The sequence below is a fragment of the Armigeres subalbatus genome, chromosome 3 (genome assembly GCF_024139115.2).
Source record: "Armigeres subalbatus isolate Guangzhou_Male chromosome 3, GZ_Asu_2, whole genome shotgun sequence".
NCBI classification, from domain to species: domain Eukaryota; kingdom Metazoa; phylum Arthropoda; class Insecta; order Diptera; family Culicidae; genus Armigeres; species Armigeres subalbatus.
In genome coordinates, this window is record NC_085141.1 from 207,335,043 (window position 1) to 207,358,446 (window position 23,404).

General features: G+C 39.8%; 1 protein-coding gene across 1 annotated transcript; it reads left to right on the forward strand.

Annotated features, from left to right (window-relative positions):
* Positions 1 to 270: 270 nt before the first annotated feature.
* On the forward strand, positions 271 to 18,643 carry LOC134225021 (uncharacterized). Its single transcript, XM_062704756.1, is given in 4 exon segments — positions 271 to 367; positions 370 to 489; positions 18,054 to 18,319; positions 18,378 to 18,643. Coding segments are annotated over 4 exon segments (618 nt in total). The 3' UTR covers positions 18,513 to 18,643.
* The last annotated feature ends 4,761 nt before the right edge of the window (positions 18,644 to 23,404 follow it).

A 23,404-nucleotide genomic window follows, 5' to 3' on the forward strand; every position in this document is an offset into this window, starting at 1 on the left:
GTCACATCACGCCTTTGGTCACTCGATATCCGAAAGGTGTGGCTTCTGGGGGTGGCACCTTTATGATAGCTTCCGTAACAAACCAATCACCGAGCGTCAAAGCAAAGCTACCATGTGCCATGCAACGAGGTAGGTAATACCGTTGTATGTTCCTTGCATATCACATCAGTGTTAGCTAACAGTGAACCACCCCGTAATATAGGCAACCAACCAGTGAGTGAAACAGTATAAATAATTTACTCACCGTCTTCAGACCGAGTGGTTACCCACATGTGGGAAACTGTTAACCAACAGTTCTCGTCAAACTCCTGCGTTGATGTGATGTACATAGAATTATCTGTTACAATCCTGTAGTTTTGTGTCATGGAGGTATTGAACTGTTAGGCAAAACCACCGTATTGAATTATAGAATGGATACCAGTGCACAGACTCCAGAACAATCAGCTTTACAGTTCATGAAAAAGTGCAATTATTTTACACCACAAACAGGTATAGTCAGAATTGCAACGAAATTATCATTGAGGGAAGTGTTTTTCCAAGTATAAAGAAAACCAGAGAATTTGACAAATAGAGCTGAGAAATTTTTCGTTTGTTCGACAACACCGTTCAAAAATACTCAAAACATTAAATGGTTTGTTAAGAAAAGTATTTTGAGCTTTTTGATGGAATGTCTTCACTTGTCATAAGACGAGTTTGTACCTTCCCAATTTTATTCCACCAATTGATTGTACCTTGACAGATACGTATTTCGACCTCAACAGTAAGGTCGTCTTCAGTGTCTCATACTTGACTCGACTTCAAGTGATTAAATGGTTTACCAAAAACAAAATGTTTTGAAACTAGATCTTCAACAAACTCTATTGGATTTTATTTAAGGTCAACTTTCCCAAAGAACCAACATTTTTGTGGCCTTTAAGTATTTTCAAAACTTAAAACAAAAAAAATCGAAAAAGTGCTGTTTTTCAAGATTAGCCCAACATTTGCCCGACTTTGAAAAAACATTGGGTAAATTTTTCAAACCGGTTTATACGTGTAGCACTTCCACGTTTTTGATTTTTTAAATAGTTAGAGGCTTTAAAAAATATGGATTCTTTGGGAAAGTTTACCTTAAATAAGCCAAAGAATCGGCTGGTACAATGACAATTTCCGCGGGAAAGGTCAATTGGGATAGACTTTCCATATAGAGGCCTTCCTCAGCCTAGCGGTAAGATGCGCGGCTATTGCTGAAGGTGTCTGGGTTCGAATCCCGGATCGTTCTAAGAAATTTTCGGGTTGGAAATTTTCTCGACTTTCCTGGGCATAAAAGTTTCATTGTGTTAGCCCCATGATATATGAATGCAGATATGGTGACTTGGCTTCAGTAACCTCACAATTACTAACTGTGGGAGTGCTGAATAAACACTACATTCATTCTACAGTAATCGGTAAATTAAATCGACTTTTCAACAACTAAACTTTGTAAATCAATATTATCATTCTCGCTTTGAAAAACCATTATCTTTCAAGCACCGATAAATTTCGTAATATTTTAATATTTGAAAATCATTATTTATAAATGCGATAAATTGAACAATTTAACTATTAAATATTTAGCATCGATTTCCAAAAATACATTTAGTAATTTTCAAATCCCAATTTTTTCCACATATTCACCAGTCATTTTAATCTCGAGACTTCTGCGAACTAACAGCAAATTCGTATACTAGAACGAAATACCCAAACTTTTAAACAGGTTTTTTTTTTAATATTTTTAAATAACGTAGAAAATGATAATAACCCACTAAAGATCGATTGTTGCGCATAATGCGCATCCAAAATTTGAACACCGATAACCGTATTAAACTTTGACAACCCTAAGTAAAACAGACGAGCAGAAAGTAGAGATCAATTCAAGAGAAAATCTTCAAAACGACTTATCTGCTTTTCTAAACAAAGGTTCAAACGACGATTTGACGAATCTGATAGCTCTCCCACGCAAACCAACATCATCAATAGGTAGGTGAAGGATTCCGCTACCTGTTCGTGGTGTTGGTTTGCCTTGGAGTGCTATCAGATTCGTCAAATCATCGTTTGAATCTTTGTTTACAAAAGCAGATAAGTCGTTTTCAAAATTTTGTCTTGAATTGTTAGTCATCTGAAAAACATGAAAAACATCTGCCACCGAATTTGTAAGTTTTAAATGTTTGTAGCTGATTTCATTTAATAAACTTAACTTTTTAGCTTTGTAGCTGATTTAAGACAATGTGCTTGTTTTTCATATCTGCTGAAAGAGTCGGCTTATACCAAACCCTCCCACAATGGCAACACCGATGCATGAACTGAATCCCTTCCCTCTCTTTATTTCACCAAGATAGTTTTGTCCTTGGGGGCCGTCCAGAAACCACGTGGTCATATATGGGGGGAGGGGGGGTTTGGAAAATGACCACGATAAGCCATAGGGGGGAGGGTTTTTTTACACGAAAAACTTTTGGTGAATAACAATAGCGGTGTAAAAAATACAAATCATTAAAATTTAATGATTTAATCATTAAACGCAAAGCGCATCTTAGGGCCGATGCCACGTAGCGTCTTTTCAACTCAGCGTTAAAAAGACGTAGGTGTGCATCGAGAAAAACCGGTAACGTCAGTTGTTACGCCGATGCATATCTGCGTTATTTGACCATCTTAGCCGTAGATCCTATTTCCATAAAAAATAAACGAAAAAATAAGTTGCGATTCAGTCTCAATTTCCACAAAAAAAAATCGCCGCAGATGATTTTTGGCATCATGCCGCCGACACTTTTGCATCAGCGGATTTACAATTTTGAAAAATGTTCATGTTTTTACAATAATCCAAGAAAAAATCTTAAGAAAAAAACTTCAAAAGAATGTCTTGTGGATATTCAGGAAAAATCCACTAAAGAAATTTCCTGTAAAAACTTTGACATTACTTCATACAATCCTGATAAAGTGCTGGCATTCAGAATGAACAATTCTCTCTGAAAAATTTTGCTACAAATTGTTAATGAAAAAAAAACAAAACATCTCCAGTGTAAGTTCCGAAAAATTTTCCTTAAAACTCCGATAAAAATTCCATGTGAATTCTGTCGGAAAATGGCAATGTTCCAGAAAAAAACACTCTAATTCCTAAAACAATGTAGGTTAAAAAATAGTGTTATAATAACGATTGAAATTGAATTCCAAACCAAATCTCAACCCTTCCAGGACGGATGGGTCATATATGCCCAGCGTTTTAGATTGTCTGTGAATCATTCTGAGCACTGAGATAAGATGGGTCATCCTGAACGTTAAGCCAGTGATGAATATTCAGGCATACGAGATGCTCAAGGTACTCCAAAACGTTCTCAAGTTCAGTCCACGATATCTACCAGATCAATCAAGACATTTGCAATGTCCTCATCATCGGTATATACCCAATCTGATGCAATAAGCATATGATCCTAGTTTCCATTAACATGAGATCCAAGAGACAAGGTACCCAAAATTATCTTGAGTCAACATCAAGTTGCACAATGACAATGAGGCTTGTTCGCAAACTTTTTTGTAGGGCCTTATAAGCACTGGGTTCACGGACTTGAATGATTAAGTAGTTCAAACATTACGACTTCCTGGACGTTTTGTATAACCTAAAGTGTCTGTAGTAGTTTGTATAAATTATAATTGAAGTCATATCAACCCAATGGACCTTCTGGGATATTATATCATACATCATTCATAAGTTGGTCAATTGGATAAATGGAATGATCCGAACTCCAAAATAGTAATTGGTCTATAATACATTCATTCCTCTATGAGTCGCTTATGAAAGGACCATTGGCTGAAGCATATTCGAGATTGGAAATTTATTCGAAAGAACCATCAGAGTGACCGATAAAATATTTTTGGTATGTCATCATTGGCTTCCACGAGTCGATATCAAAATAAAATTTCAATGAAGAATTATAAATTTTGAGAGATGAGCCAGCTCTGGACTGAAAATCTCTTTAATAAAGAAAAAAAAAATTGAAATTTTCCATAATAAAATAGGAAATTGCCAATATGAAATCAGGCTATGAGTATTAAATAAATATAAAATTCCATAAATAAAAAAAGTTGAAAATTTTCCACAAAACAATAATAAATTAGCACTTGTAAAAGCAAAAATTGCAATCATGAAATAAGAATTTTCTATAAAGAAATCAAAATGTTCCACGAGAAAATACAAAAATTTCATGAATAAATCAATTCTAGCAATAAACAATTACAAAAATCTTCACAAAATAAACATTTTTTCAACAAAATTTGTTTTCCACCATATCTCTATATAATAAAAATTAGATTTCCTTCCTTACGATTTAACTCGCGAACGGGTTGACCGATTTGTAAGATTTTCCAGTAATCGATTCGTTTTGGGATCCGCAAGGTTTGTATATACAAAACGTTGGTGAATTTAACGGGGAAATGTAAAAAAGTAAAAAGTAATACAATTTTGGGTCAGCTGTTGAGGAAAACAAAACAAACGAAATTGATCTAGAGTGCGGTGCTGCAAATAGTTCATTGTGACAATGGCAACACTTGAGCAATGCTGGGTTTCTTTCACATCAATAAAGAGCAATAAAAAATAAGAAAATTTAAAAAAATAAAAAACAATTAAATTTATAAAATTCTCCATGAACTTCAAACGCTTTTAAAGAAGGGGTAATCTATGGAAAAATGCTCAATTTTATTGATTTTTTATATTCTTTAATGGAAAATTTCCTTTTGTTTTCAATGCTCTTTAATGATTTCTTCGTGGAAAGGTTTAATAAAATTTAATAAATTTAATAAAAAAAATATTTATTTTGTGGAAAATTTTGTAATTATTTATTTCTAATATTGATTTATTTATGGAATGTTTGTATTTTTTCCGTGGAACATTTTATGGAAAATTCTTCTTTTATCTTTTCTTTTATCCATGTAAAAAAAAATCCTGAAAGGGTTAAATACCAAAATATAACAATAAATTCTAGAATACCATAAGGAACCCAACGATATTAAAGACTGTTGATTTGAAATGAAAACTTGCATTTTAAGCCAAAACTGTATAATTCAGGCAAAGGAATATAAAGCACATTGTGTTACGGTTCTAATTAGAATCATAGAATCTTGACATAATGAAGAGAGTTTTGAGATTCTGAATAAAACTTGTATGCCATTAAAAAAAACCTATTGATATTGGAAGGTAAACTAATTTGATGATTCTGGAAACAATACTGGAATTTCTCATGAATGCTACTCTAAAAAAACAACAGTAGGAGGTTTTACTAGCATCTCTGATAAACTTTTTGTTGTAAGAGTTCAGTTCAGATGCTTCGCTGAGGTTAATATATCTTAAGAATTTCCAGTACCTCCAGAGCTACTGAAGGTCCCAAATACGCTTAGGAATCTATAGGGATATTCAGTGATGAACTTCATAATTACCTATTTTAAAAAAATCACCAAAAAAATAAAATATGGGGATATTTTGGAAAATTTCTAAACCATTACAAATTACATTGCGAGTTATAGATATCCTAATACCTGATACACATTACAACATGATATCATCATCAAAATGTTCGAATTCATGAAAATTTATAATTTCCATGCTGGGTTTAGTTTGATTTTGAATCAGTTGAAATCGTCTATCTTAAAAATTGATTGGATTAACCATATGTTTCAGTTAATTGAGTTTTTTTTTTAATTTTTTGTACTTGAAAAAAACCACGTGGTCAAAGGGGGGAGGGGTGTTTGCCAAATGACCACGATAGACCACATGGGGGGAGGGGGGTGAAAATCTTAAAAAATATGACCACGTGGTTTCTGGATGGCCCCTTGGCTTAATCTTAAGAGATGACTCATTTATCATAATCACAACTGAGATTTACAGAGCAGTTTGTGTGTCTTGAAGATCTTCACACACATAAATGCATGATTTTTTTAGGTCTCCAGTCATGATAGCCTTGCGAAGGCATAGGATTGCTAATTCTGAGATGGCGAATTCGATTCTCGGTCGTTTTCTGGTGAGAAACATTCTCGACTCCCTGAGCATAGTGTAACCATTGTACTTAGGGTAAGACGGTATAACCGCTTTTGGCCCCACCTAGCCAAAACGCCCCTGTTTGATTTCTAAAAAACTATAACTAACTAAGGGTAAACATCAGTTGGTACCTTTAAATATTTGTAAGATCATCATCCTATGTGATGTCAATTTGTGTTTGCTCAACATTGGGGAGCGACGCTAGCACACTGTCCACAAAACTTGAACTGGAACACTCAGTTGGACAATAAAATAACTTTTCTCAGTGGTTATGTGATATAAAATTGCTTCCATCTTCAAAACTGTTTTTCGAAAATATGTTTCTCTGGCCAAAACGCCTCAGACAAGCCAGGACAATATGCCCTTACCAACTGGACACAAGCGCGGTGAGCTTGCAGCATTTGCTTCCAAATGATATGGAAACCTTTTGAAATGTAATTCAAACCTGCTCAAATGGACTTATGTTGGTTTTTTAATGTCAAGCACATTAGGATTTGTAACCTTTTTATTATGGGATAGATAAAATACTATTGAAGAGCTATGAAACGTCTTTGGTTACGGTGGGGCGTTTTGCCCAGGCACTTTTTGAAATCCATTTTTTCACAACTTTCCAAAAAAACTTTATTACGTGTTCTCATTAATATTTTTATATGACTACTCACAGGCAATGCATTTGTGACTTTTTGGACTACCAAATAACACTAAGTTTGCATAAACTGCGATGAAAAGTAAAAAGCTATCATAGTTTTGCCTTAGGAGGGCATGTTATACCGTCTTACCCTACCGCAGGAGATGCATATCTACTCATGACGGGCATAGAAAAGATTTCAATTAATAACTGAAGGAATGCTACACCCAACCATAGAGTGCAAGATTGTAATGCAATCTTGCATTATATCCAATGCACAGTTTGCCACATTTGTGGGAATATGTACACATATTGAATTAAATCAACATCACAAGCCCTTGCATTAGATCTCCGGTCACGAGAAAGTAGAAAGTGGTTATGTGTTTCTACCTATATTGAATCTATTGTTATACTCCAAGCGAGAAATGAATCGCTGTATGCCAACCTTAACTCGCTCACAGAAAAATTTAGTCAGAGAGCCGATTTATATACTTTTTCCTGGAGGTATAATCGAGATAAGTTTAGATGTGTTGAGCAAAACCAGATTAATCGACCAAATGCAATGAGCTTGCTTAACAAATATAGCATTATCTGATTGGTTTTCATGGGAGTTTTGCTACAATCTGCTTAGTGCAATCGATGTCATAGATTTTTGTTTTGGGTGTCAGACTACTAAGTTGAAAAGCAGGCCAAGTTTCAGCTGGATGGTAGATCCTTTGAAGAAGAGGAAATACTTAGTTTATTTGATTTCCTGTCCACATAGGACTACTATGTATTTATGGGCAGTATAGATGTCATAAACATGCTAGAGATGAGCCAGCCTAGGGCTGAAAATCTCTTTAATAAAGATATAAAAAAGGTCATGAACATGATTTTTTTTTAACGTTGACCAAATACAATCTTTTTGCCTTTCTCGAATATTAAGTGTCAGTAGAGGTTTTATGGGCATTATGCAAGTTTTGTTTCGATTATTTAGTATTCGAAATTGGCATGCGGTTGGAAATGTTCTTTCCAATTCTTTGTCTATGTACATTAATCCTTCAATTATGAGTCGCACACTAATATGAGTCATTTCCATTTGACCAACATGCAAAATGGAGTGACTGATTATTGTTACAAAGTGACGCATATAGGGGAACGGTTCGCCACTTCATCTCATAGCTCCTATTTCCATCCCATCAAAAACAAAGCAATGGAAATTAATTTGGTTTGTTTATTATTTTGTGATTTTTTCAGCAGTGAGCACGCATGTTGACAAAAGAAGCGACGAATTTGGTGTCGTATTTCTTTGTTTAGCGATGAGATTGATATATGTACAGTGAGATGGAGATCGGTACAGTTCCCCTATGTGGGGTCAGTGTTATGCAGACGAAGAATATGAAATAAAAAATGTTGACTGTTACGCTCTTTTCAAATGTTACTCTAGTATTGACCAAACTGATAATTTCTCGCTTAACTTTTCAATAGGACCTAAGTATCATAAATTAATTTGAACATTAGATTAATTGAATTAATTTGAATATTGGAATCAACAGACCAACATGAAAGCTTTTGACTGCAGTATTCAAATTAATTAATAAAAACCCAGATTAATCCACCTACAGTGAGATTTTGACCCTTCCTTAGTTAAAAAGATTTTTTTTCCAGACTAGTATTTAAGACGAGATAAAACTACTCAGCTCCCCACGGCGATTTACCGTGAAAGTGACAAAATAATTGCCTACCCAAAGGCGGTGTCTTGGGTTGAGTGATAACTTAACGAATGATAACGTACTGTACTTCATGCTGCCTATCTATAAGGCGCTCGTCGGATTGAATAACTATTGTGACATGGTTAGCAACTATCGTAACGCTGGTTGCATATATTGTACGCGTAATTTTCAGAGACCTCGATATTAATTAATCCAGAACTAACTTAATCAGTCATTGATCTGAGCGAAACTCAATAGCGTTCAATAATAACATATATTTCACCTTATGGATGCCTAATTTGGTAAAACTAAACTTGTTCAATACCTTAAAAATGAGCGAGATTTTTATGGTAGTAAATTTCAGAATTTGCACACATACGCACACATACATGCATACAAGTGATCTATTAGTGTCTCAAAACATGCTCACATTTGCTATCTAGCTTCTACTGAAGAAATTTTTGAAATCCCTTTCAATTTTACGTTTTGCTTTTCTGAGAAGATTTTTTGTACATGCTTCTATATGTTCCTCAATAAAAATCATTTATTTCTTTGAAACAAATCAGAAAAATAGGCATAATTCCATATCATATCATTTGTCATAATTATATTTTCAATGTCAAAGTGAATTTGTTTCAAATACCATACATTTTATTTAATAATTAACGAGATTTCTTGATAGATTAATACGTAACACACCTGCGTAACGCATACAAAGTGAAATTATAGACACTTCCGAAGGAAGGGTCAAAAAAGTTACTTAGGTCCTTTTTAAAAGTTAAGCGAGATTTTTCCCAAAAAAATAGTTTGGGCTTCAACCGTATGTCTGAAATGGTCGTTTGGCAGCAAGGATTATTTGACCGAACGAGTCAATATTGTTGGCCATTTTCAGCAAATGACAGATTCGGTTGTATGACCCGTTCGGTCAAATAACCTATTTATTCGACTTTCCGATCAAGTTACATGTTTGGCAAAGCTACATTTTTGGCCGAACCATTTTCGACCTAATAACTGTTTCGACCAAATGGGATTCGGGTAGATCGTTTTCGGCTTATCGTGTTATATGGCCTAGTGAAATTCGAACAAATGGCTTTCCGCCGAATGACTTCCAGTCGGAAGTCAATCGGCTAAAAATCTTTTAGCTAAAGATAACAAGGCATGAACTGCCGCTAAGCCCAAGTTTTGCTAAGCAAAGACTGTTTTGATATCTTAGCTGTAACGTTTTTCGCGGGTATCTTTGCCCCATGCAACAGTTTAGGATTATAGCTAGCTGATCCCTTCTTAACATTGAAGAAAATCTCAACTATATTGATATTATTAACAATTTCAAAAAGTGATGATATTTTTTTGCCCAAAATCTTATGATTAAAAACGCTGATAGCTCTGGTATGGAAAGTGCGTGGAGACGCGTAGTACATTGTAGCGCATGTAGGCATGTAGGCATTGTAGGCATTGCCTCGCCAAAATGTGAGACGTCCATCACCTTGTCTCAGTTCCCGGCGCGATTCGAACGAACTGGAGTGATCGTCCGAGATCTTCACGCAGTTTTACACACCATCCACCGTTGCTTTAAACAGTCTGGTTAGCATCCCAGGGAAGCTGTTCTCGTCCATAATTTTCTATAGCTCTACGCGGTCTATACTATCGTATGCCGCCTTGAAATCAATGAACAGATGGTGCGTTGGGACCTAGGTTTTACGGCATTTTTGTGCTTCCGGAGTGTGGGCTATGGACGTTGATTATGCTGAAGTTGAAGTACCGGCCTTTGATCCTCAACCTGCACATTCTCTCATTGATCGGCCACCACCCGATCACGCGCCTTCACATATCGCCCATCACTATGAAAACTGTTTCCAGCTCGTGTGAGTTGCCAGCTCTAGTATAGATAGTATGATTACCTCTAAACGTTCGCACCATTGATCCCTTCCAACAAACCTCCTGCAGCGCTACGATGCCGAATCCACGGTCCCTGAGCGCTATTACATAAAAATTCGAGTATGCGTGTGCTCCCGATGAAGTTGAGAAATTTGCAGTTCCACGTCCCTTTTCGTCGCAGTGGTTCGCCGATGGTTCCAGCCCGTACTCTCTTGTTGCTCGTTCGTTGCGTGAGTTTTTTTTAAAGGCTGGCTTGCAGGGCCTTATTTCCGGTGGATCGTGGTGCACAGTTTCAATTACAGTCCCTCGCTGGTACTCGGGCGATGATCATCCGCCACTAACATGGAGAACAGACGCTGTTGTGAGCCGTTCCTGAAATGGAGAATAAATGCTCAGTAAGATTTGCACCTCCGGAGAGGAGCAAATACCCCGGGGTTTGCTGAGGTTGCTCACTGAGGTTGCTCGTATCCCGACCAGTGCCATGAGGAGGTAGGGGTAGGAGTTGCTGGGTAAGAGGCCAAGGACCGCGAGATGGGGTCTATTTTATTCCTTCAGATACGCTGCGTACCATTATTATTATTTATTTATTCAGACTAAGGCCGAAGTGGCCTGTGAGGTATATAAGAGTCTTCTCCACTCGGCTGCCCGTCGGATCGTTGCCGAGAACCATTTTCACCGGGTTACTGTCCGACATTCTAGCTACGTGTCCGGCCCACCGCAGTCGTCCGATTTTCCGTACGTACGCATCACTTTCCTTTCGAAAACTCCAAGTGCGCGTTGGTCCTCCACGAGCATCGTCCGGGTCTCGTGTCCGTAGAGAACTACCGGTCTAATGAGCGTTTTGTAGATTGTCAGTTTGGTACGGCGGCGAACTCTATTCGATCGGAGCGTTTTGCGGAGTCCAAAGTACGTACGATTTCCAGCCACTATGCGTCTCCGAAATTCTCTGCTGGTATCATTTTCGGCAGTCACCAGTGAGCCCAAGTACACAAATTCTTCTACCATCTCGCGATGGGTGGCTCACATTGTCTTCTCTTGAACCTCTTCCTATCATGTACTTCGTCTTCGACGTGTTGATGACTAGTCCAATCCGCTTAGCTTCCCTCTTCAGTCTGATGTAAGCTTCCTCCATCTTCTCAAAGTTACGTGCCATAATATCTATGTCGTCGGCGAAGCCAAATAGCTGGACGGACTGGTACCACTCGTATTAATCCCTGCTCTTCGTATTACCCCTTCCAAAGCGATGTTGAATAGCAGACACGAAAGACCATCACCTTGCCGTAACCCTCTGCGGGTTTCGAAGGGACTCGAGAATGCCCCTGAAACTCGAACTACGCACATCACCCGATCCATCGTCGCTTTCATCAACCGTGTCAGTTTATCCGGAAATTCGTGTTCGTGCATTAGCTGCCATAGCTGGTCCCGATCGATTGTATCATATGCGGCTTTGAAATCGATGAATAGATGATGTGTGGGCGCGTTGTATTCGCGGCATTTCTGCAGTACTTGGCGAATAGCAAACACATGGTCCGTGGTGGAGCGTTCGCACATAAAACCCGCCTGGCACTGCCCCACGAACTCCCTTGCAATTGGTGCTAGTTGACGGCATAAAATTTGGGAGAGTACCTTGTAGGATGTGATTGCGCGGTAGTTGCTTCAATCCAGCTTATCGCCCTTTTTGTAGATGGGACACACGACACCTTCCATCCACTCCTGCGGCAAAACTTCCTTCTCCCAAATCTTGGTAATGACCCAGTGCAGCATTCTAGCCAATGCCTCACCACCGTGTTTAAATAGCTTTCCTGGTAGTTGGTCAACCCCAGGGGCTTTGTTGTTCTTCAGCCGGCCAATCTCCTCCTGGCGTACCAATGTTACGCTTTATCCAGCATTTACCAGCCAGCTGGGATCCAATAAATGTTAAATAAACAGGAAGTAGGGCTAGGGAAATGTTTTCTCTAAATATTCGTGAAATTATCAAATGATCCTTTGCGCTTATTATGTTACTAATTACTTGTTCTTCAACCGTCTAAGACGAATTAAGTACTCTCCATTTAATTCCACCAGTTAATTTTCGTTATCTTTGCAGATACGTATTTCGACCACAACTGTGTGATCGTCTTCAGTGTCTTGTACTTGACTCGACTCGACGAAAGGAAATTTTCGGCCGTATTCGCCCTTTCTGTCAAACGATCTTCGACCAAAAGGGATTTTCAGCCACATGACCTATTCGGTCACATAACTAATTCGGCTTATTCGCGAAAATCGTCATGTGTTTCAATGTTTTGTGGAAATTCCGAAGAATTTTCCGCGGAAATTCGAATCAATTTCCCTTTAGGAATTCCAAACATTTTCTTTGGAAATTCCAAACAATTTTCTCTGGAAATTTTAAAGAATTTCTCGTGGAAATTTCGAAAAATTTCCTATGGAAACTCAACGTAGTTCTCAAGAAAATAAAAAAAAAATACGAATGAATATTTTGGGCAAGTGTAAGTTGTAAACTTCCTCATACAGGGAAGTGATATAAAATAACGACCGAACTCGTTAAGTTTTCGACTTGAACTGAATTTTATTTTTCAACATGTACAGAGTTTAGGTAAGAAATTTTAGAGTTGTGGTGCCGTGTGCACCAATCCATGCTTGTCCCTCCTGGTGCGGGCTGCACCGGAATCGCTGATTCAGCGGGCATCGGGTGGTGCCCGTTCAAACGCTGAGGTTGTTTAGCCTCGTCGACGTCTCCAGTGATTTGAGCCGTCTCGCATTACGCCTCCATTTCCACACAATGAAGGCTAATACAATTGCTATTACAAAGAGTACGTCGACCGCGTACCCGGTCGCCTCGTGCGTGGAGATGTTGTTCTCCACTTCCACTTCTGGGTTGCTGTCTGAGAACGGCCACATTGTTACTTAGTTGTTGGTTAACGATAACTGATACCACCCAAGTGGCGGTACGATCGAAGTTGACTCTTTTCGAACTCAATGTTGCTGGGCGCACATTTGTTGCTGACTATGCGCTTGCATATATCGGGGTGGCGTGATGCCACCCATTTGGTCCGTGGGGGCATATTTCCTGTCGATTTGATGGTTTTGAGCAATGTTTTGTTTATTGCTTCAATGTTTACCGCAATGGAGCTGCCTCATCAGCTTCATAACGGAATGGGGTAACTGCCTATTTTGACCGTGAATACTCCTATTGATTTTAGTTACTTCCAGCAAGCTTAGAAGAATTTCCTGTAGAAGTTCATTTGATTTTTCCGGTAAAATTCAAAATATTCTCTCTGTTCCTAAAAAAATACAGAAATTTTTGTTTCGTCTCTATTCAGGTGTTTTTTATATTATAAAATATTAAGTTCAACGACGGAGAAAAAAAATTTCAAGAAACGATCGCAATAAAAAATCGCCACGTCGATAACACCGCCGTTGCCGACCAAAGTTGTGACAAACGCCGTCGTTGACAATTTCCAGACAAGCGCACACTTCTTTTATTATGAATAATTTGGAAACAAATTTAAGAAATAGAATGGATTATAACTAGGTTTTAATTTAAGAAAAAATGGATTTCTTATTCCCAAAATTATAGCGTTTTAGGTTCCCCCAAACGCACGCGACGAGACTATTGCGACGCGATTCTATCGCTTGGCGGCTGCGATTCTGTCGCCGTTGGTATGGAAGCGTAAATGGAACTTTGCCTGCAGCGAACCAACGATAGAAACGTGGTGACTAGTTGTCGCCGTCGCGGAGAAGATATCGGGGAGCCTTTAAGCTTTTGATGAAACTCCTGAATTTTGAATGATTTTTGACACAGTATAGTCCCCAGTATGGTATATCCGATTTCGAACTCTGAAAGTCAATACCTGTATAGAACGATTCGACAAATAATGTGTGCTATTAAAATTAATCAATTTAACAATCAAACCCTTCAAATTTGTTCAGAGCTCTTAAATCGAACTGCATATCAGCAAAGACGTAACTAGTGTCCCGGTCTAGGGGGCATGGCTCCAATTGGCAAGGTATATTTTACTTTGTCGATAGAAGGCATTGCTAATGAAATTTCTGTTCTATGTTTTTGTCGCTCATCGTCTTGTTTTTTCTGATTTTCAATAATTCTGTGATTGAGCCAGCACGATTTGTCTAATAGACATATACATATAACTAATTGTCGACGACTATGTGATCTACATAAAGAATTCTTAATCTCTTTATCAATAAACCAATATGGGTTGAATGCATTTTATTGTTTTTCTAATATTTCTGTGCATTAAAAAAATAAATTTTAGGACCGCATGATGGGTTTGCTTTGGCTTACGATTAGATTTTCAGCCGTTTCAAAGTGTCACGAAATAAGAAGAGGATGGTTTTCTAGCTTTTCGATTTAATGGTTAACTAAAGATGTGAGAGCTTCAACAAAAATAGAAGAGATTGTCAGATTGTTTTCCGATTTGATTCATTTCATTTATTTAGTTAACATTTAAACAGATAACACTGAATCGACAATTTGACGCCACAATGCACGGTTCGAGGCCGCATCTCTCCATCCTCGGATACGCCCCACGCTCGCCAAGTCGTTCTGCACCTGGTCTGCCCATCTCGCTCGCTGCGCTCCACGCCGTCTCGTACCTGCCGGATCGGAAGCGAACACCATCTTTGCAGGGTTGCTGTCCGGCATTCTTGCAACATGTCCTGCCCATCGTACCCTTCCGGCTTTAGCTACCTTCTGGATACTGGGTTCGCCGTAGAGTTGGGCGAGCTCATGGTTCATTCTTCGCCGCCACACACCGTCTTCTTGCACACCGTCAAAGATGGTCCTAAGCACCCGTCTCTCGAATACTCCGAGTGCTTGCAAGTCCTCCTCGAGCATTGTCCATGTTTCATGTCTGTAGAGGACAACCGGTCTTATTAGCGTCTTGTACATGACACATTTGGTGCGATGGCGAATCTTTTTCGACCGCAGTTTCTTCTGGAGCCCGTAGTAGGCCCGACTTCCACAGATGATGCGCCTTCGTATTTCACGATTAACGTTGTTGTCAGCCGTTAGCAAGGATCCGAGGTAGACGAATTCCTCGACTACCTCGAAGGTATCCCCGTCTATCGTAACACTGCTTCCCAGGCGGGCCCTGTCGCGCTCGGTTCCGCCCACAAGCATGTACTTTGTCTTTGACGCATTCACCACCAGTCCAACTTTTGTTGCTTCACGTTTCAGGCGGGTGTACAGTTCTGCCACCTTTGCAAATGTTCGGCCGACAATGTCCATGTCATCCGCGAAGAAAATAAATTGACTGGACCTGTTGAAAATCGTACCCCGGCTGTTACACCCGGCTCTCCGCATGACATCTTCTAGCACAATGTTGAACAACAGGCACGAAAGTCCATCACCTTGTCTTAGTCCCCGGCGCGATTCGAACGAACTGGAGTGTTCCCCCGAAATCTTCACACAGTTTTGCACACCATCCACCGTTGCTTTGATCAGTCTGGTAAGCTTCCCAGGGAAGCTGTTCTCGTCCATAATTTTCCATAGCTCTACGCGGTCTATACTGTCGTATGCCGCCTTGAAATCAACGAACAGATGGTGCGTTGGGACCTGGTATTCACGGCATTTTTGAAGGATTTTCCGTACAGTAAAGATCTGGTCCGTTGCCGAGCGGCCGTCAACGAAGCCGGCTTGATAACTTCCCACGAACTCGTTTACTAATGGTGACAGACGACGGAAGATGATCTGGGATATCACTTTGTAGGCGGCATTAAGGATGGTGATCGCTCGAAAGTTCTCACACTCCAGTTTGTCGCCTTTCTTGTAGATGGGGCATATAACCCCTACCTTCCACTCCTCCGGTAGCTGTTCGGTTTCCCAGATTCTGACTATCAGTTTGTGCAGGTAAGTGGCCAGCTTTTCCGGGCCCATCTTGATGAGCTCAGCTCCGATACCATCCTTACCAGCTGCTTTATTGGTCTTTAGCTGTTGAATGGCATCTTTAACATCCCTCAAGGTGGGGGCTGGTTGACTTCCATCGTCCGCTGAACTGACGTAGTCATCTCCTCCGCTGCCTTGACTTTCACTGCCTGTACTTTCAGCGCCATTCAGATGTTCCTCGTAGTGCTGCTTCCACCTTTCGATCACCACACGTTCGTCCGTCAAGATGCTCCCATCCTTATCCCGGCACATTTCGGCTCGCGGCACGAAGCCTTTGCGGGATGCGTTGAGCTTCTGATAGAACTTGCGTGTATCTTGAGAACGGCACAGCTGTTCCATCTCCTCGCACTCCGCTTCTTCCAGGCGGCGTTTCTTCTCCTGAAAAAGGCGGGTCTGCTGTCTCCGCTTCCGTCTATAACGTTCCACGTTCTGCCGGGTACCTTGCTGCAGCGCGACCGCCCGCGCTGCGTCCTTCTCCTCCAGAATCTGTCTGCACTCTTCGTCGAACCAATCGTTCCGTCGACTTCGACCCATATACCCGACGTTGTTCTCCGCTGCGTCGTTAATGGCTGCTTTGACTGTACTCCAGCAGTCCTCAAGAGGGGCCCCATCGAGCTCACCCTCTTCCGGCAACGCTGCCTCGAGATGCAGTGGCGACATCAGGTTGCTTCAGTCGCTCTAGGTCGTACCGCGGCGGTCGTCGGTACCGAACATTGTTGATGACGGATAGTTTTGGGCGCAGTTTAACCATCACCAGATAGTGGTCAGAGTCGATGTTAGCGCCACGATATGTCCTGACGTCGATAATGTCGGAGAAGTGCCGTCCATCAATCAGAACGTGGTCGATTTGTGATTCTGTTTGCAGTGGTGATCTCCAGGTGTAGCGATACGGGAGGCTGTGTTGGAAGTAGGTGCTACGAATGACCATATTCTTGGAGGCGGCGAAATCAATTAGTCGTAGGCCGTTTTCGTTCGTCAGCCGGTGAGCGCTGAACTTTCCAATAGTCGGTCTAAACTCCTCCTCTTGGCCAACCTGAGCGTTCAAATCTCCTATGATGATTTTGACGTCGTGGCTTGGGCAGCTGTCGTACTCACGTTCCAGCTGCGCGTAGAATGCGTCCTTATCATCATCAGTGCTTCCTGAGTGTGGGCTATGGACGTTGATTATGCTGAAGTTGAAGAACCGGCCTTTGATCCTCAACCTGCACATTCTTTCATTGATCGGCCACCACCCGATCACGCGCCTTTGCATATCACCCATCACTATGAAAGCTGTTCCCAGCTCATGTGTTTGATTTGAAGTGATCCCAACATCTAAAATAGTTTCAATTGTCCAAAGAAGTTCACATTCTCAATGAACACAATAGATACGATACTAGAAAGATTTCTGATAAACCTAAAAGCTCTTCTACGCCAGCGCTGGAATAGACTTTTGAGATTTTGCCCTTCAACCCTGCCCTGCCAAACATCTGCCTTATTTGTTATTGACCCAAATTTTGCATTTAAAGCTTACTGGTATCAATTTACATGGAGCCCCATCATTGTATGTACATATTACGTTTTTGAATAAATTTTGTTCATCAAATATAATGAGAATGACTGTTTTAACATTTATCAATCAATAAATCGTGCTGTACTCAGTGTACATAAAAGAAACGAAAACCTTTCACATTTTTGTCGGGGGTGAAATTGGGTCACTGTTACGTCACGTAGAATACTTATACATCAGATTGAATGTTTTGAAGAGCAAGAAAACTTAATTATAAGAGACCTTTTCGAACGATTTTGTTATCCGACCTCCAGACTGCTGGTGGATGTGTTGAGCCATTCTCACCCCGATCAAAATACCTAAAAAGATAAAGCTAAATAAAAACCTTAATTCACAAATAACATTGAATTCTGTCATCTTCTCTTTAGAATCTCATTGTTTAAAGCGACAGGCCAATACGGACGTTCAGCTTCCCCTGATACCACCACCGTCTTTAATGCTGCATCGACAATCTCTCTTACCGAATGGACCTTACCCCCTACTGATGCCACTGAAATGTTTTAAAAGAAAACAACGATCCGAGAAAAATCCTATTCCAAATGAACGGAAGGACGAAAAGTACTACGAGAAACGGAAACGGAACAACGAAGCAGCGAAAAAGTCTCGCGACGCGCGAAAGTTACGGGAGGACCGAGTGAGTAAGGTTTGCCTAACGTTTAGGATCTTGATTTCAAACAGATATGTCGTTCCAGATTGCACTAAAAGCCACATTGCTGGAGCGAGAAAATGCCATCTTGCGATCTCAAGTTTTTGCTCTTCAGGAAGAAGTTTACGCGTTAGCACAAGTGCTCTGTTTAAAAAATGTTTCACAAAACTCGTCACAGTAAGGACATGTAGCTAATACGAAGATTAATTACTCTGGCCACAATCGACGGGAATCTCACGCTACAATACTCGGGGCTGATCAATTATGTATACACGTGTTGTATCTTTATTTCAATAAAAGTTGATGAAGATATTTCTGCAGTTGAATAAATAATTAGCCATATCACATAGGTCAAACGCATTACAGCACCCCCTTCATTAGTACGACCCGGCAACCCTTTGGCTGAGTCAACAACGATCATAACATTAATTGTGTGACAGGTAACAGGTGAAAAATTCTCTATAGAAAACATAAAACAATTATTGTTTTCTTACAAAGCACATACATCACATTTATTTGTGCAGTAGTTCCTCTATTGTCTATATTATGCCAAAAACAGAACTATGTTCTATGCATTCCTAGACTTTTACATGTTACAATACTGTTTAGGAAAAGGTTCTCAAACGATTACACTCCACAGCATAATTCTAGATGTCACCCACTTTGTTACACTGTTCACTGCACAATGAAATACCGAAGCAATGAAGATCACCCAATAGGAACTAAATTCATATTATAACAAAACGATTAGCATACATAAAATCTACGTAAATAAAATTTATTTATCGGAACTCCTGGCGAAGGAACTCTTTACAAACAAATGTAGTAAGTAAGCATAGTATGAAGTGGGGCTGGTTTCCCAACTCTGAGATGGAGTTTTTTTTTTTTGTATTGCGTTTATTTGTAAGGTCTGAGATGGAGTATTTAACTCAAAATTGAAAGAAGCTTCAGTTGGACCAAAGAAGATGCAGGAAGATAAAAACCAGTAATCTATGCACGAAACGTAATTCTCTAAATGTTCAGATATCAGATACCATTTTGTTAGTTGGCTCACCTTTCTAGTCCTAGTCTAGTCATGTTCAGTAATAATCATACAGTCAATATTTATGTTAATGCCACTGTAATGCCAGAAGTTTGCCAACCATGAAAGATGCAAATAACTTATGAATTCACATGCGAAAAAAAATACTCATTGAATGAATGCACAGTAATGCAATTTTTATCATGTTATACGAGTTTTACTAAAGTGGGAAACACTGCTCTGTATTAGGCGCATTTATTTAATTATACTGTTTCGGTACCAACCCGGGCGTTAAGTGCTTGGCAAAGAAAAATGCTTACTATTTTACGTATATCCTTGCATAATGGTGAGAAAATCGGCATCTGCCGGTATTCGGCGATGATCGACTGGTGCCACGTTAGCGTGTGATTATGAGCACGAACATGTAACCAGAGCAAAAGAGCAACAGAAAGGATAAAACATATGGACACTAATTTGAATATTTGATTTATGGTGTTGTTTTTTATTACCATCAATTGCTAAGTTTTGTTTGGAAACGTAAGCAACGCGGTTCAAAAATCATATGCATTAGAAGGAATAGAACGAACCAGATTGAACATGGAATGATGTAATTAATTTTACTATCTTACATAGGTATCTGCTGCAAAAGAATTTATATTATTAGAATACCCGATTCACTTCAAATCTAGAACAATTAATTTTCAAAATCGTAAAACGTGTATTTGCCTTAATTGTAAATTAAATGGGGTAGTACCATTTGACTCAAACTCCAAACACTCGCTTTTAAATGGCCATTTTAGCTTTATTCGCGTAAATCTTTCCATATGATATTGAATCGTTTGTAATCTTGATCCTCCCTACACAAAACCAGTGGAAAATTAAGTTAAAAGGTACAAAAACGCCAGTGTTTGGAATATTAGTCTTATTCGGGATTTGAGTCAAAACGGTACCTACTGCGACGGTTGCAAGATTGGCAACGAGAGGAGTAGTTGAAACGCCGCGCCGGTGGAGGTCTTCCCTGACACTACCCTATAAAGTTCTAATTAGGTATAGATCAGCTATAAAATTCATTTTTCGGTGGCAAAGTAAAGCTTCATCATGCCTATTCCTTATCTATTAGAAATAACTATTAATAATGAAGCCGTCATCAGATAGTTCATATAAAAAGATACTTTAGTTACCAGATAAAGATTGTCGCTGTCGTCGTTGCCCGGAACATCTTTTGCTGGCGAGGATAGGGGATCTAAATGTCAATGAAGGAAAAATACATACGATTTGACAGTTAGGTACCACACATGTTTCGGACAGCAGAACAAAGGGAACCGAAGCGACAATCTTTATCTGGTAACTAAAATATCTTTTTTCATATACCATCATTATAATGTGTGGTATTTTTCTTATGGCTATTCGAAGTGAAACATAGACACAGTAGAAGAATAAGTACTAGAACGCTAGTGGCGCTGTAGTTATTAATAATGTTTTATCAAGTCGATTCCCTACGAATGTCTTGAACACATCGTTTATCAATAAATGGGTAGCTAGCTAAATGTAAGCGTGGCTACGACTCATCGTCACAGGGAACGCGTCAGAAAAGTATAGTCGAAATGAAGAGATCTCACATCATTATCACTGATGAAAAAGGCCTCTGCCTGCCTGCACTACCATTCAAGGCTCCAAGGCACAATGTCCGTTGGATCACATGCACATGCGTAAACTCGGTGCGTCAATGCCAGATTTATGACGCGGCACAAAACTAAAATAGTCAACATGTGATACCACCACGACAGGATAAGTGTGTGGTTGCCATCTCAGTGCTAATGGCGTAAGCCAACTCATCGCATCAAAATCACATATCCGAGGGGAGGGAAAACGGAGTTGATTAATATTGGGAAATTATCCCCGAGTAATAATCGTCCAGAAATGCGGAACAATTCAAACAATATTTCGACACCAACGATGAGATCAACCTGGTTGGTACTATCGAACTATGGATCTGCGAACTGAATACCAGGTGGTACTTCCCATGTCGAAGTGTCGAATAAGGTTGCAGATAGATCGATGATAACTGTCGGAAGCATAAAGAACTCAACGTTGGCGGTGTTCTCGCGAACGGATGGTCGCAGCAAACTTTTGCTTAGCTTGAGTAGACGCTTGACCAGTTCCGCTAATTGGCAGAGACAAATTCTTTTTCGGGTTACTTTGAGTCGCTGTGTGAATCTTTCTGCTATAAAGCAGCATCCGCCTCCTCAATCAAGAAGAGCACGCCCAGGATGTCCCACTCCACTGTCGTCGGCGGTGGCGAGTATAACCGTTTTCTTCTCATGCCCTACGGAAGCACAGCTGATAGATTCTGGGATGGAGGCTGAGGTAAAGGTAGTCGATCAGTCGTTCGTTGGAATAGTGGATATTGGTTTTAGTTGCTGATTGTTATGCATCACTTAAGCAATACTGGATGTGGTGACGCCCACGACACTTGCGGAAACTGATGGACGATGAGCATTCCTTTTGATTGATGCCCCTTTCTCAAGCAATTCCGGCACAGCTGATGCCGGCGACCTCCCCTTTCCTTTTCATCCAGTGACACATTGAAAAAGGTTGCATACTAAGAAAAAGAACATACTAAGCATACTGGGACCTCAGCGCCTTGATCCTACCTTCAGTTGACATGATCGGGTCAGTCAGATCTGAGGTCGAATAACTATAGCGTAGATGCACAATCGAGATAGTGAAGTAGTTGGAAATATAATCACCTGCTAGAGGCAAGTTAGCCTCCTTGAATAATTAGATGAAATTTAACGGCAAACAACTGTAATACGTGCACGGTAGTAACGGCAAGCAACTGTAATGACGGAGCTTGAGATCTGGAGATGGTTGACTAGCGTAAAACTACAGATAGCAGACATACGAAGTTTTGTTGAAAACGTGTGTAAAGCTCCTCGGCACCGACATCGCAGACTTTTAAACATACAAACTCAATCTCACCAAGCGATGGCGTAGCCAAACACATCGGGAATTTAGTACGCGGATTTTTCCCCATGAGTTTTTACACATGCGATGTTTCGGGATTTGGGCACAGAAAATCCAAATCCCGGACCCATTTAAAATGCACGGGGACCAAAATCCGGCGGATTTTTTTTCCGGGGTGTGAGGCTACCTTTACACTGCGTAAACAAGGTGATGCTATCATCTAGTGGCGAATCGGAATGAGCACTAGCGCTAAAAGGTAAAATACGGCAAATATTCGCCAAAATTATCAGCACACTACCCTAGTAGAACACATGTTCAACATAGGTTATTTATTACCAGACTAAGGCCGGAGTGGCCTATACGTTCAAGGTCCATACACATTTTTGAAAATTTATATGAACAAATGTCCACGCTGGGAGAAAGGGTATTTAAACCTGACCAAAATCTGTCCATGTGGTATCGGGACAGCCCCTTTGCACTTTGGTAACATTGCATCATCCTGAATAATGTTTTCTATAAGTAATTGAAAATTGCAGCTTATCAGTGAATTAAAGATTCTTTTCTTCTTCTATTTGTTCATCCCCTTTTTCTTCTTGTTGTTCTTCTTCTTCTATTTCCTTCTTATTCTCTTTTTGCTTCTTCTATTTTGTTCGTACAACGGAAACAGAAATGAATTCGTATTAATTTATTCCTATAATATTTAATGTTCGATATTCTCAGTTATAGGGTGGAACGATATCCGATACACTGGTGATCCACTGGATCTGCTACTCGAAAACTTGTGCAATAAAATGGGTAATTTTTTATTGACGCTTGGTGCGGTTTAGCAGAGCCCCGACCAGTTAATTATTGAAGGCTTTTCCATGGTGTGTAACCATGCGTCTCCATGATTGTGCTTACTCTTTATTGTGTATCTTCTTCTTCTTCTTATTGGCATTACATCCCCATACTGGGACTGAGCCGCCTCACAGCTTAGTGTTCATTAAGCACTTCCACAGTTATTAACTGCGAGGTTTCTAAGCCAAGTTACCATTTTTGCATTCGTATATCATGAGGCTAACACAATTATACGTTTATGCCCAGGG